General features: G+C 36.3%; 1 protein-coding gene across 5 annotated transcripts in view; it reads left to right on the top strand.

Annotated features, from left to right (window-relative positions):
* ASPH (aspartate beta-hydroxylase) overlaps window positions 1-16,299 on the top strand; it is a 110,115-nt gene that overhangs the window by 8,524 nt on the left and 85,292 nt on the right. For 4 of the 5 annotated variants that reach the window (XM_021389058.1, XM_021389057.1, XM_021389061.1 and 1 more), the window contains exons 2-3: window positions 8,777-8,926; window positions 11,352-11,420. In XM_021389058.1, the coding sequence (XP_021244733.1) occupies window positions 8,777-8,926; window positions 11,352-11,420 (219 nt within the window). Of the gene's footprint in view, window positions 1-5,311; window positions 5,654-8,776; window positions 8,927-11,351; window positions 11,421-16,299 lie in introns of those variants that run through there. The other variant, XM_021389062.1, reaches the window with a different exon arrangement.

The following is a 16,299-nucleotide window of genomic DNA, read 5'->3' as shown; positions in this document are numbered from 1 at the left end:
TTAGAATCCCAAAAGGCATCCTGTGCCATCTGATTCTGAGATTGGTTAGATTTTATGGTTTACCTACCTAAAATTTTCTTTTTTACATCAGTAGAAGTTTTAGTTCTGACATTGTTGTATATATTGTCTCTCCTCATACCTAAATAGAATATAAGTTCGCTAATGACACCAAGCTGTGGGGTGCAGCCAACACATCAGAGGGACAGGCCGCCATCCAGAAGGACCTAGACAGGCTTGAGGAGTGGGCCCAGGTGAACCTCATGAGCTTCAACAAATCCAAATGCAAGATCTTGCACCTGGATCAAGGCAACCCTCACTACCGGTATAAGCTGGGGGATGAAAGGATTGAGAGCAATCTTGCTGAAGAAGACCTGGGGTACTGGTGGATAGGAAGCTGGATGTGAGCCAGTGATGTGTGCCCTTGCAGCTTAGAAAGCTAACTGTATTCTAAGCTGCATCAAAAGAAGCATGGCCAGCAGGTGTCAAGGGAGGTGATCCTACCCCTCTGTTCTGCACTGATGAGGCCTCACCTGGAGTACAGTAGAGTCCTCAGTACAGGAGAGACATGGACCTGCTTGAGTGTATCCAGAGAAGGGCCACAAAAATGATCCAAGGGATGGAACACCTCTCCTATGAGGACAGGCTGAGAGAGCTGGGGCTGTTCAGCCTGGAGAGGAGAAGGCTGCGAAGTGACCTGATAGCGGCCTTTCAGTATCTAAAGGGGAGCTACAGGAAAGAAGGAGACTGACTCTTTAGCAGAGTCTGTTGTGATAGAACAAGGGGAAATGGCTTCAAACTCAAAGAGGATAGATTTAGGTTAGGTATAAGGAAAAAGTCTTTTACAGTGAGGGTGGTGAGGCACTGGAACAGGTTACCTAGTGTTATGGTTGATGCCCCGTCCCTGGAGACTTTCAGGGTGAGACTGGATCAGGCCCTGGGTAACCTGATCTAGCTGTGGATGTCTCTGTTCATGGCAGGGGAGTTGGACTAGATGGCCTTTGAAGGTCCCTTCCAACTCTAAGGATTCTATGATTCTATAAAAAGGAAAAAAAATCTACTTGCACTTGAAACATATTTCCAGATAATAGGGTTGCAGAACAAGGTTACAGAGAGTGTTTTCTTACATCTGTGCAACATTTGGGTAACTGGAGCTCTTACTTGGTATAGGGAAGAAGGATGATTACTTGAATTTTCTTCCTTACGGAAGTTCTGTTGACTTTCACTGTTGCAGCTGCTGTTTATGGAATATACGTGAACAGAAGAGAGAGTGAAAATTTTTAAATTCTTGTTGAAGCTGTTCCAATCTGAAGTGAAACAATGATTCACTCTGATGGGAATGAGTGTGACAATAGGCCAGTTATGTCAAGAGTCAACTTTCTTAACTGGAAAGGAGGGGAAAAACTGGGCTTTAGGTTCTGTTCCACAGAGCTTCTCTCATACAAATTGCTGCTCTCATCAGTCAATATTGGACTGCAAGATAGAACAGCTTCACCATGAAGGACTGAATTTGCGTTGTTGTCCTGTCTTAGAGGACGTGTAGTTTAGATCTTCAAAGAAATTCATGGTCCCCAGCACAGAGGGAACTGAACCTCTGATCTTTGGTATCCTGGTTGAGTGCTGAATTCTAGGAGGCGGTCCAAGGGTAACAGCTCCAATGAAGGGAGGAGCTTTCCTGCAGTTCAGGGGAGCACCTCTGACCCTAGAGTGATCAATCTGCTTGGTTGTTGAATCCTGAATTTATGATTTTGTTCATTTCTTCGGTATTTGTTATTCTTTCAATGTTCCTATAGTCAAGTAATTATGAGAAATCACATGAAATTAAGGAATTGAAAGATTAATATAAAGATATATTAAAAATGGAATAAACAAATTTATCAAACAGTTCAGCAAAAATCTGGGAGGTGGGAGCCAGAGGGCCAAAATTGCATTTCACTCAGCTAATTTATTATTTCAACTTTAAGTTCCCATCTTTGTGGTTTTTTTTTTGAATTAAGCCTCTTTGTTTTCAAGCCATTTCTCTTTTTGCAGCTAGTAAGTTTCTGATTTAGTTTATTAAAGGTCTTTGATAACATGCACGAACCATCTGTGCTTCCATGTGGACTAAATTATATGAAGTCCAGAGCAGACATCTAGTTTTTGAAGAGAATTGTAGAAGACGCGTGTTTTGTTCCAGAGTTTCAGTGCAGAAGAAGAGCTCTTAAATACCAGAAAGAAAAATCAATTTTGTGTTACAAAGACCATGTAGTGTATTTATCAAAAATATTAAAAGCAGAGACAAAACACCAACCAGCTCACCCTTTCTGAAATACATTTTGTAAAGGAACATAAAGAAGATCAAAAGGTCCAGTTTGTCCATTCTATGTCTGTGCTTACACCCTTGGTATACTGGATGAAGCTTGAAGACGGAAATCAATTTCAACCTCAGCAGAGTACTTGTTGTTATGATGTGAAGAGTTGTCAGAGTGTAACAGTTCAATATGCATGCTTATTGAATCTAGGTTTTAAAATACATACACACCACAAATCATAGAATCATAGAATGGTTTGTGTTGGAAGGGACCTTTAAGATCATCTAGTTCCAACCCCCCTGCTAGAGAGGGAATTGCAAAATGTACAAATGTGCGTGCATATACATATATATGCACATGTTTTTAATATATGTATGTTTATATACATGTGTGTGTATACATACATGAATACATGGCCTATTTCACAGTAGTGAGATGACAAAGCTATTTTAATAAGAAGAGGGACAGTAAGAACTACAGAAAATGCTGTAAGCTTCTCTTTAATAGGTATTTTACTCAAAATACTTGCTACTGATCTCACCCTGAATAAAGTGCAAGGTAATTAATTGCAATTTTATTGTTGAAAATGGTTCGCAAGAACTGTTTTAGTTTTAGGTGTTAATTGTATTTGAAAAGATGATTTGGCAAAATGCCAAGCAGTACTTACCCATGTGGCTGTCCTCTGCACCCTCATAAGCAGCCTTCTCTTGAGATGATAATCCATAATTGCTTCCATACTTCTTACTACCTCTGTGAGAAATAATTACACACATTTGAACAGCTAAGGCTGGTGCTTTGAAACCAGTTATTATTTTTATGTTTGTATTTTTTTTGTTCCCCTCTTACGATCTTTTGGTTGCACTTTGGTAGCTCTGTCAGGTGGTGTCCTGACTGGTCAGTTATGCTTTCTTAAAAATAACTAAAATAGCATGCATAGTTATACCATGCTGCACAGTTATAGCAAATTTCTCTTACAAATAGTTTTCAGGCTTGCATTTATACAAATGATGTGAGCGATACTGTTTTTTGAGTGTCACTGAAGTAATTCAAAGCGTTTCAACACTGTGGAATGAATGTATGCAAGAAGTCTGTGCTGTTGACTTAACTGATCTTCAGTTTTAAATACCTATTCAGTTAAGTTTTTTCTTAAATAGTACCAACCAAAAGTACATTAATTTGAGTCTTTTGTACTGTAGCATCCCCAGAGACAGGTGTAAGGGTATGCGTTGATCTGTTGTTCAAGACGAGTTGCATTAGCTTGGTTGTGCAGCCCTTTGGTCCATCTTCTTTTTGACGATCATTTTCTCAAATTTAGTTGTAGCTTCCCTTTCAGGAAGGAATGTGTTTGCCATTTCTTGAATCAATTCTCATAGTATGTTTGCTTTGAATGACACAAGATAAAGCTGTGGGTACTTAGTTAAAGGTCAGTGTACGTTTGCTAGTGTGGTAGTCAGATCAGGAGTGTGCATTTGAAGTGAATTCCTCAACTGTCCCTTCTCTCTCTGCTTCTATTCACTGTGCAGTTGTCCCAGAATATACTTAGTTTGTTTTGAAGCAAACAAATTAGAAAAGTGTGTTGCAGCTGCTTACCCACATTCAGCTTGATAAATAGTTTCGAAGCAATCTCTTCCAGCCTATGTATGACCTGGACCTCAGGTCGTCGGCATCAGTTGTATCTCTGTGACTCCACTTTTAGTAAAATACACTGTATGCAAATGGTGCAACTATGTTGAACTGGCAACAAATTGCCTAGCCTAATACCTGTCAACATGTTTTTTTATACAACAGACTACATACGATTGCACTTAAAATGATGCTTTTTAATAAGCTATCGATTTCTCAATACATTGTGAGCTTTTAGCTTTGTTTAATTTCTTCTATTTATTTATAAATCTGTTGTATGTCATACCTGTTGCTGGAACAAGGAGGTCTTTCTTAAACCATCCATTCTTGATGTATTCAAACGGCTTAAAAGTACTTGAAAGGTACATTGCTTATAGAATTATCTGCCTGCACTTTCTTTACATCCCTTTGAAAAGTCTTAAACTCATTGGAGTTCTCCCTGTGGCTATTGGGAACTGTGTTTGGGGATTAGTTACTGGATCTTAAAGACCAAAGGAGCTGTATGATGATTTTTCCAAATACCTGGTAGCTGTAATGCTTCACTTTTTAAATTATTATTATTTTTGTATTTTTAAAGAAGGGTAAAAGAGGAAGGGCAGAGTGCTAGATAGTGAAGCTTTCATCAGGACTGCTGCCAATGAGACAGGAGTTGATTTCTCCCTCTTCCACCAAAAGGAAGCTGCCTCTTGTTTGAGTGGGAAAAGGACAGTTTGCTAAAACAGATGTAAGTTGCATTATTGTGTTGTTAGTTTTTTCTTCTTTTCTGGTCCTCCAGAAGAAGGACAGTATGCTGATCATTTGTGTTAATTTTAAATTGTAAAGGTAGCATGCATGTTTTCACAGTTTGAAGGTGTGATATGAGTCAACTGTTTTTTGAAAAAGAAAGGGGAAGGAAAGCAAAATCAACATCTCTGGTGCTTTCAACGAATGTGCAGTAGAATTTTTGTGTAGTACGTTGTGCATTATGAGGAAACAGGCTTTGCTTTGGCAGAATTGTCAGAACCCCTTCGTTCAGGCTGCTAGAAGCAAAGAGAAAGTGTTCTGGAGGAACTGTTCTGAGCTGAAAATTCCTTGGCAACAACATGCATAATCAATCTAAAAGGACTCCTAGACTCAGTGTTATGTTTCAGAAATCGAATGTCTTTTGGAGTGATAAGCCAGCTGGAAAGGGTCAGTCTGTCTGCACAGGAGCTTGGGAAGCTGCTAGAGGAGTGACAACATGGAGAAAGTTCTTTGGGCAAGGGCCAGCCTAACAAATGCAAGCAGGCAGGCTTTGTGTCCGGACCTGTGCTTCAGCTTGTGCTGGTGGATGCAGCGTCCTCAGAGCACAGGCAGCGAGGCGCTGTGGATGGCAGCAGTGTGCAGCGCAGTGTGCTTGATTTCATTTGCTACGTGTGACGCTGAGAGATTAAGGGGAGGGGAAAGGATCAGCTACTCAGGGTGCTCTGTTAGGAGGCGCAAGTGAATTTGATTGTCGTCAGAACAGGATTGCCATATGAGTTCTGAAAAGCATTTGGCTCATGAAGATAACCGCTCTAAAAATAGATTTTTTGGAGGAGAGTTTTCACTTTGGTCCAGTTTCGGGTTCCAGCTGAGCTAGCTTTACGAAACTCGTCAGCTCCTGTTGCAAGACTACAGTGAGGATAAATCACTTCTTACTCTGCCTTCAGTGTTAACTTTTGGAGATAACAACGCACTCACTTGGTGGAAATTGAACGCCAGTGTTATGGCTGACGACACAGGTACAATGCTAACTGTTTTTGTGAGCAAACTGGAAATGCGTGGTTGCAAATTCTGCCTCTGTAATCAGCAAAATAAATAGCTTACTGCGGCAAGTGGGTACATTCTAGTAAGTCTACTGTTAGTTTGCATTACTGACTGCCTCTGGCTTTGATTTAGTGTTTCCTGAAGTAGAGGGTTCTCATGGGTTTGTGTGGATGCCTAACTGTAACTTCGTTTCTACTTGAGTAGAGAACACATTGTTAACACAAGAGACATTCTGTGTGCAGATATCTCACTTGAAAGTTATTTTTGAAGTCTGTAAAATTGCTAAGTGCCTGCAAAGTAAGCTAAAGTAAAAAGCAAATGTTTTGATGCTTTTTTTTTTTTAATGTGTTATCTAACCGTGACTCTTAATTTGGATGAGTGAGTTACAGGACTTTTAAAAATTTGCTGCTGAGGCATACAGCACAGTTTAAGACTTTATGATGTCTGCATAAAGCCATCTGGTGGTGTAAGCAAAGGCTTGCCAGATATGGAAGGTGACCTACTTTGGACATGGCTGGCAGCAGGCACAGGGAAAGGACTTGAATGTAGAATTAACTGTCTGGAATGTGTTCTAAGCTGGAGTCAGTCTTCTGTAATGGCTGGCAGATTTTTGTTCTGATTGTGTGTGTTCGGTTATCTGTTGAGAGCGCACAGTTTATGTTGCATGACTTCCATGCATGTCAGAGCTACCTGATAAAGCTGCCGTGGTGGAATTCCTAGCAGAATTTTTCAAGGATGTTGGAAATATTGTGCCCAAAAGGAGAGAAACCAGAGCACAAAAATGTGGGTTTTGACTGTTGAGAAAGATGTTTTTATATCAGAATCTGTTCTTGAGGAAACTTCATGAAACAACTTCTAAATTGGAAAAGTTACCTTCTTATTTTTACTTCCTTTTTCTTTTGTTTTTCTGTTCTTCTATTAACTAAAGCTCTTTTCATTAGAGGTAAATAGCAGCAAAGTACAAAACAATAGGATAAATGAATAAGTATGAGATAGAGTAAGATAATCTTTTCTGTTTTCCTCTTCCAGTACATGGTTTGCTCTAGAACAAAATGGTAACCTGGAATTTAAAATGTTTTTAGCCTAAAGGGTCATTTTTAAAGGCTTTAAAGCACTGGAATACAGGAAAAAAACATATTCTGCAGTTATGTAGTTTATTTCAGAAGATTAAAATTTCCAGTTCAAGGGTGGCTTTAATAATTTTCAAATACAGTTGGTAAAATTTCTGAATGTATGTATCACATATGGCTTGCTTCTGCCTGTGTTTTCAAGGTGTCTGTACACCTTCCCATGAGGGAGATGCTCATAGCTCATAAAACTGTGCCTATGTACTTTGGGTACTATGTATTAGGAGGTGGAATGTGCCTGATGTGAGGCTAAGTTGTCTTTTTCTAAATATTATTGATATTTTATACCAAGGAAACTGTCTGTGATGTAGCAAGTAAGCCAAATATCTGGTCTTTGATCTTTGTAATAATAGTAATAATGGAATATATTTTTAAATTAAATTCTGCATCAGTACGAGCTGAAGTGAGCCAGTTTTTTTTATATATAGCTCTCACCATGGTACATAACAGTATGAATACAATAAAATGCTTTCTTATTGCAGCTATGAATCTGATGAAAAGCAGAGTCTGAAAGTCCTTCTATATTGCATCTATAGCTGGAATAGGGAAATAAGCCACCAGTCTCTCATTACTCATCTCTGAAAAGCTACTCCTTTTTTACTCTAGTGAAGAATCATACTAATATTCAGGTGATCAGGGTATTTGCTTCTAGTTATACTGTTATAATTTGGGGAAGATTAGGAAGGGAAATACTGAGCTTTTTCTCACTCGAGTCACGGCTCTTATTTGTATATTTCTTAAGATATATCTTTTTAAACAAAAGATCATTATTTTAATGACGCTTCTCTCGTTGAATGTAAAATTTCACTTATGGAGTTTTAATAACTTGAAAAATTAAGAGAAGCAGTAAATTTTGAGCTTTGGATGAATTATGATGCCAATTCTCGGCCTTTGTACGTGAAACTGGAATGATTTTTGCTGCCGTTAAATAGAGTTGAGCACGAATATTTTCACATGTTTACTTGAGAGCATTTGATCACCACTGTTTGAAGGCTGAAAAAGAGTATTTTTAATGTGGTCAGTTGGCAGCATTCCAGGGGGAGATTTCTTTGTTTTCTTTAAGGAGTCTGTAAATCCCAGCAACTGCCTGTTTGCAACTTGGGTACAGACTGCTGGACTGTTTGACTTAGCAGTGGGACTGACTGCGGCTGGATGAGCATAGGGCAGGGCTCGCAGGGAACAAAGAGGGGCTGGTTGGCCTGAAACTTCAGCCAGCTCTGAAGTGCCAGCCTTGAAGTGATAAATATCAGGAGGCAAAGGAACAGACCTTGAGTTCTGGTGAAAAACTACAGGCGTGTTTTTAGGTGCACATTTACTACTTCTTTACCTAGAATGATCTGAAACTGGACCAAGCAATGCGTGTCTTATGTGAACCTTGGCACAGTTTTAAGAAACAGATGTTTTCAGTTAGTACAGTGCCTGAACTTGAAATTTTACACTTGATGAGGTTTAGATTTTAGCTTCTCTGTACTATTTGAATGGTCATGTTGATTTCGTAAGCTAACTTAACTTCGCAGCACTAAATAACTTTGAATCTGTTCATTGCTTCAGAAGAAATTCTTCAAGTGTTTCTCTTGGTGGGATTGCCCTCTGGTGGCAGTTTGAGAAGTACCGGCACAAGTGCCAAACATCTCAAAAATGTTAAGCTCTGTGCAAATACATACCAAAGGGTAAAAAGGAGGGATTTCCAACTAAATTGTTGAAGCACGTTACGTGTGATTGCTTTATTGTTTTTTTTGTTTTGTTTTGTTTGTTTTGTCTTGTAGGGGGAGCGGGTTGGATTGGTGTTCATTTGGTTATAGAGGCCTTTACCACACAGATAATCATTGAGTTGTCCACTGTAACTCATAGCAATATGAAACCTCCAAATCAGAAGAAACCCACAAAATGTATAATTATATGCTTAATCATAATTTTTTAGCACGTAACGCAAATCCACTTTTTTTCTGTTTGTGTGCCTTGTTTTAACAGAGAGTAAGCATGGAGGAAACAAGAACGGAAAGAAAGAAGGCCTCTCTGGAAGCTCATTTTTCACCTGGTTTATGGTAATTGCTTTGCTGGGAGTTTGGACATCAGTAGCAGTTGTCTGGTTTGAACTTGTAGATTACGAGGAAGTCCTAGGTAAGAATTTTAAATCTTAATATAGTATAATAAAACCCCTCTAATAATGCCTGTGACTGATTTTGTAATGGCTGCAACTTTACATTTCAGAAAGGAAACCAAAATATTAAACTTCATTGTAGGTAAAACAGAGCAGTGCATTGCTAATTAGCTGAACTGACAATTGGAATGTTTGAAAATGACCTACACAAAAATATGCAATGTAGTTCAAAAAGTAAATTTTAATGTTGAGCTCAATTCTGATGCTAAAATGAGATTCTCATAAGAATGAAAGAGGTTACTGAAATACTGCATGCATTTAAACATTGAAGAAATCTCCAAGGTTTGATCTTCATCTTCTCGTAACGTGTATACAGTAGCTCATTTGGAATTTCAATTTAAGATTTGTTGTTTCAGTTTTTCTCAGAAACTTATAGAGGTGATTGGTTGAAAGTCGGTGCCTAATCTTATTACTGGTTCTTTGATGGGCTGTGTTGGCTATAGTATCGGAACAAGCAAACAGTTGTCATCTTGTGAATGATCTTTTGAATAAGCTGAGTTTTAAGCTTACAACATTGTTAATTGTGTCTCCATATGAAAATGTTAAGACAGTATTGTTAATGTAATATTCAAGGATGGAAATTTGAAGGTTCAAATTTCAGGATGTGTGTCCTTAGGGAGACTTATTCTTTCTGTTACAGGCTTCAAAATGCAGTTTTACAACTGCTCGTTTTGAAAACTTTACAGCTTTGCAAGTCTCTTCTTAGAATTTTTTTTTTAAGTAGACGTATTTAAAGAGAAGCTTCTGGCTTGAAACCTAATTAGGTCTAGTGATGCAAATAATGGTTTCTGTATTTTTACCATGCATGCAGCCAAAGCAAAGGATTTCCGTTATAACTTGTCAGAGGTACTACAAGGTAGGATACTAGAGAAATAAGGTTGTTTTACTGTCCTTTGGCCAGAAACTTTTTTTTGTTTTTAACTTTTAATATGTTACTGTTCTTCTTTAATGACATAAGACAGTCATTTCTCATCTTTCTAATTCCTCCTGTTTTTGAATATGATATTATTTTTGGAACATTATGTTTATTCCATTAGTCTATTGTAATTAACCAAAAATAAATGAAGGTCCTTTCTAACTGATAGATTCAGTGCTGTGATGATGATCTTCAGTCTATTCTAGACCCAAAGCTGAACTTTATTAAATTTTTTAAGTAGCATATAGAGAACTATATTTCATTCATTTTGCTAAGCAGTCGAGTTCTGCCTCCATTTAGAGAGCGCAAAATTTAATAATTAACTGACAAACCACAAGGAGTTAGAGTCCTTCTGGAAACAGTGTGCAGAGTTTCTATCTGATTAAATGTTTGGTTTGGAGTTATGAAAATTAATTTGATAGCCCTCTACTCACCTGGTGATCTTAGGGCACTCCTAATCCTGTACACCATAATTCTATGCTAAAAACTGTTTTTTATAGAAACCAGGTTCTCCTTTTGCTTATATTTCATGCTGGCAGAGTTGTTACCAAACTAAAAGTGAGATGTCTGTTGTCACCTCTAAAAGGGAAGACAAAGTTTTGTTTACGCTGAATGTTATATAGTTGTTCATAAAACTATGAATCTTTTTTCTTTGTCCAGGAAGTACGTTGCTTTTCTTCTATTACCTTAGCACTGAAGATGAAATTAACCAAGTATCTATATTCTGAGAACTTAGAATGACTTAAAATAATCATCATTTGTTTTCAAGTTGTATTATTTTCTGTTTTAATATTTATTTTCCATCCATAAGCATGTTGAACATTTCTTGTGAAGTTAAATTTTATTCTGAACAAAACTTGTTGTGAGAAAGTGCTTCATCACCACATTCCATTCAATATTCCAATATCTAAAGGGGACCTACTGAAGAGGCTGAAGAAGCACTTTTTATTGGGCACTGCAGTGATGTGACAACAAGTAACACCTTTAAATCTCTCCTCTTTTAGTTTAGATTAGATTTAGGGAAGAAATTCTTTACTAAGAACATAGTGGTGCACTGGAACAGGTTGCCCAGAGAATTTGTGGATACTCCATCCATGGATGTGTTCAAGGCCGGCTTGGATGGGGCTTTGGGCAGCCTGGATCTGTAGTGGTAGGTAGGGTTGGAACTAAATGATTTTGAAAGTCCCTTTCAACCTAAACCATTCTATGATATGTTTGTTTTAAATCTATGAGCACTGAGATAAATGTGTATGAAAAAAAGTAACCTATGTTCAGTCTAAAGTCTAGGAAATGAAGAGAGGAACTTAAAATATTTGCAATATGAAATAAAATATGGTTTAAAAAAGTAGCACTAAATAATCGGTGTGGTAACAGCCTAGCATTGTCAATTAACCATCACACATTGGAAACACTGAGTTGGAAACAAGCTGCAGAATTCCTAATTGTCTTGTTCTTCTCTGCATTTTTAGGCAAACTTGGAATATATGATGCTGATGGAGATGGAGATTTTGATGTGGAAGATGCTAAAGTATTGCTAGGCAAGTACAAAATTGGGTGGAAAAATCTACATAATTTATATGTCGTAATCATGTTTATTGTTTTTTTTCTAATTGAATAATTTTAATTGATTTAATTCTGTTTTATTTCCTCATGCAAGTTGAAGAACTACTTATTCTCCTTATTTATCATTGTTAGTGTAAATCATATACTTACCTGCAGGACAGTTTTGAAGTTAAGTTGTTGATGCTGCTGTATCCACTGTTAGATTATTGTGTTTATTAATACACTGATCAGGGAGAGGGCTTGGGATGCTTCAAGAGTTAGAAGACTTATCTTGTAAACATAATAAGCCAGGTCCATTTTAAAATGAGTGATAACAAGCCTTTTTATGTGACTGTGATCACCTGTTCAGTGTATTTTTGTACTGTTTTACCACTGTTCTGAGTTCTGCAGGAGTCTGTTTTGTTTTCACTTCTGAAATCCTACATGACTTGAAACACTAGTCTTTAAGCACTGGTTTTAAGGAATATGTCTTTCTGATCACAGAGTATCTTAAAGAAGTTTTAACTGACAGACGTGCTTTGTGATAGTGCTCTTTTACCTATGTTTCCTACCATTACCATCTTCACTTCACAGTCAAGCATGTGATAAGTACTTCTTATTTAAGTGATTTTAGAAAGTATATTTTTCTTTAATTGTTTGCTTTCAAGTGTAAATCTACTCTGATCACAAAAACAAGTAAAAAGAAGAAAACAAACCCTGGCATAGTTAATAATAGCTTGAGCAGTATGCAAACTGGAATGTCTCAAACTGGTCAAAGTTATCAGTTGTGTATTAGGATGTTATATCATGCTATTGGAAGTTCATACTCTATAATAACCAGTTTCTTGTCAGTTTATTCTTCCTCATTTGTCTTTGAAGAAATAAGCAAGTCTTTCAGGGGCTGTATCTGTTTAATCCCACCACAGCTGAAGAAAACTTGTGCAATAAAAATTACTGAACTTGTTTGCAGTAGTGTGAATGTGAGGGGTGTTCTGAATCACTTCAGAGATACAAATTGGCTATTAATTACAAGTAGTAGATAAAATAACATTTTGCATAGTTGTAATCCTAATCTTTCTCTATTATGTATGGAAAGAGGATATTAATTTCTTGTGGGTCATATTGGTTTTATTCAGACTAGCAGAACTGTGCTGCTGCTTTGTTACATCTGTTTTACGCAACTTGATACAGCTGGGAATTCTGCCAATACATGATAGTGTTTCTATTACAAGCTTACCTTATCATGTTTTTAAACTTCATACTTAAAATATGACACTAGAAGGTCACACAGATTAAAAATTGATTTTCATTATTTTTGAACTTTTGCTTAGAAGTAAGATTTCATCTCATTTAAATTAAAGAGTATTTTCAGCAGTACAAAGGAAACTGTAATTTCTAAAATGTTACAGAACATTGACATAAATTTTTATATTTGTAGTTTTGTCAGATACTAAAAAATATTACATTAGCTGAAGCTCCCTGTAAGTTACTGTGCTTGTTAGAATTTAAAAACATACTAAAAATGAACAACACTATTATTTATGTAGAATACATTATTTTTTAAATTGATACAGAATCTGAAAGACCAGATGCCCTCTTGAGGAATTAAGTCTTCAAAGTTAGTAAAGAAAAACATATTCAGCTGCTTCTGTTCAACTGTATTAGGGTAACTTTCTGTATAATGAATTCTCCTTTATTTCATTTGTGAGGGTTTTGTTAGTACATACACTATGTTTGAAGACCTGTGACTGTCTTGGATTTTTCTCTGTGTCAGGCTACCATAACAACAAGTGGTTTCTCTTCTAAAATTGACTTAAACATGAAACAACAGTCTCTTTTTAGTTAGGAATTCATATACTTTTTTCATTCTTCTTTCTTTAGCTATTACCAAACTACTGCATATTAAGCTCTTTGGCATCTGCAGTGGTTTAATATTGTCCATTTCCATAACCTTCAGTTTTCAGTATGAATTTTTAGATTTAATTTGCATTTTGTGTTCCAAAGATTGGTTTAGTAGCTGAATACTTCATTTTCTATATGATTTGGGCACACCTGAATAGGATTAACATTTACAATTTTATTTGTTGTATTAGTTATTATAAGGCCTGTTCTTTTTAAATTAAAGAAACTTTCATGATTAAGTTATGTTCAAGGGATTTGTGTAATTTTGAAAGCTGTGTGTAGGAAGTGTACTCTTCTCTCCCCCAGCCCATTCCAAAGGTAAGAGAAGAGGTAAAAAAAAAAACCTACCTAAAACCTGTCCAGCCAAACAAACTCAAATGTTTGAGTTAGTTTTGTATCTTTTTTTTTTTTTTTTTTAAATACTCATAGCTGAAATGCATATGATTTCCTTATGTCATGGAACCTGCAAGCTTTATGGGAAAAGATACTAAAACTACTTTACAACTGTACACCCTGCAAGTTCTTTCTGTTTCACAGGTATTTGTGAAGATCTGTGTCCATTCCTTCTTGTGACTGCAGTAGAGACTTCTTAATCTGTTTCTTTCAAGGCTTCCATTACCAGTAATTCTCTTCCCACTTTTTGTCCACCTCACTTTGATTGTTCCGTAAAAGAACTTATCCTCTTAGCTAGCAAAGACAAGACAGTGTTTCAGACCTCAAATAATCAGGAGGAATGTCATACCTCTGTACTTGCTTTAGCTCTGTATAGAGAAACGGTGGCTTTAGTAGTATTAGAAAAAAATGCATGTATAGGGATAACCAATGCCTGTCTGAACCCTTGGAGGCAATTTTTATACTTGAGTTCTTTCTATTAAATAAAAATCTCCTGAGAAATTCTAGACTGAATGCAGTAGTTACTAGAATTTTTGAGCTGCAGGTACAGAGGGTCATCAGTATATTGTTCCAGTACTTGGGTTACTCAGAAAATGGAAAAACGGGAGGAAAAATTAACCTAGTATATCTGTGGCCATTCAGAGGAAGTGAAATGTAGAATCCTAGCTTCCACAAATGAACTTCTTTTTTTTCCCTTATTTTACCTATGGTAGTAGAACGAAGTATTTGCAAACAATCATAGAAAGTCTGCATGTTCAGAAAATCAGTGACGAGATAGTGGGAGTTGAGGTTGGTTGGTTTGTTGTTGTTTTTTCTATTTTTCAGGTACGGTTCACTTAACTTAGGATAATTTTCATGTCCTCTCTATTTTTTCATCTTCTGTTGTAGAATCTTCAAATGTTAAAGACTGGTATATGCTCATTCTTGTAGAAGAGGTGTTTGCATGAGAAGAAAGGCATATTCTCTTGATAAAGTAGTTGCATTAGCACTGTTGAATAGATATAGATTTTGACTTTCTAGATAAGTGGCAATGTTTAGACTTCTCCCAAAAAGTACGTGAATGGCAAATGTAGGCAGTCCTTAGAGTGTCTGCCAGAAGTTAACTATCTTCACTGAAGACAAAATTAATCCAACTGTGAATTAGTGGTGGTGATATTTCCTTGTTTATTTAATTCTAAGATAGAAAAAAGAGTATGTGAAATAATGTGTTCTTTTCCATAGCTCGGGATGAAGTATTTTTGTATACAATGGCTTTTAAATCTAAAACAAAATCTTGGATAGATTTTGTAAAGAAGTATGGAGAAAGGATTTGGGTTTTTTTTGTTGTTGTTGTTGGGGCAAGCGTTTTTATTTTTATCTTTTTGTAAAATGCCTCCCAGTTTGTTGTTCCCTTTTGTATTATAATCAGTTTCAAAGAGAATGTACTGCTGTACTCCATGTTACACTTTGTTGAGAAAAGAGTTTGTCTTGAGTTGAGACAACAGTCAGAGCTTCTATATGGTTATCCACATGTCTATAGAAATACCAGAAATACTATCTAAAGCCTGTGATTTTTTTTTAATATTTTTAAATACCAGATTTCAACAGAATAAAGAAATGTTTTAGATTTTTATGCTTATAATTTTGATTTTACTGTTTGTTTTTTTTTCATTTGGATTTCCATTCTTAAATTGAGATTTTGTTATTCAGTAAATAGACTTACTTTGGTAAATATCATTTGCCTCTTTTTGTCCAAAGTTTGAAAACAAATTAGAGTGATGACTGACTACTGTACATAAAGTTAAGTCTGTAAAATTTAATTTTTATAGAACTAAGCCATGGAAGAAGTTGGAGAGGGGTATTTATAATACCTTGGTTGCTTCCTGGATTCAATCTATCGTTTTAAAACCTTTTGGGCTATCCAGTGAAAAATTAAAGAAAATGGCTGGTCACTCAAGTAAATGTTCTGGACATCCAGGTACAAGGATGTGAGATATCATGGACTTGGAAGTTTCCTCAGAATTATCATTGATATTTTCACTGTGTGCTGTAAGAAAAATATATTGCAACACGTTGAACATCGCTGCCATAAACTTCTCTATCTTGAATGTTTCATTAACCTGCACCTAATATTGCTCTGTAGTTTGCATGTGCAAGATTTTCACTTAACTTTTTGTCTCAACAATCTGTCTTCTTAGTCCACTTTTCTGCTATTCTTTCCAACACAAACAAAGGTTTGTTCTGGTTAGAAGTGAGGGAAAATTCCTTCCACTTCTGCTTTAAAACTTATCAATTAATGATGTTTATCATTGCTTGATCATTCTGTTGTGCTTTTTCCATAATGGAAAAGTTGAAATGTTATTATTTAGTAACTATAAAACGGTAGATTTTAATAATAATTAACCATGACTTTAACCATGACTTTGTATTTTGAATACTAATTAGATCAATTATCAGATGGCCCAAAATAGCAAGTCCTGGTTTCAAAGTTCAGAAGTGACAAGCTCCTTCTTCACTGATCTGGCCATCTGTATATCTATTCTGTAGCTATCTTGAGCCAGCTTTAGATTTTTCTATGCAGCAATTCATAAGGATTAAAAG

Source organism: Numida meleagris, chromosome 2 (genome assembly GCF_002078875.1).
Source record: "Numida meleagris isolate 19003 breed g44 Domestic line chromosome 2, NumMel1.0, whole genome shotgun sequence".
Lineage (NCBI taxonomy): Eukaryota > Metazoa > Chordata > Aves > Galliformes > Numididae > Numida > Numida meleagris.
This window is presented reverse-complemented; position numbering and strand designations above follow the sequence as displayed.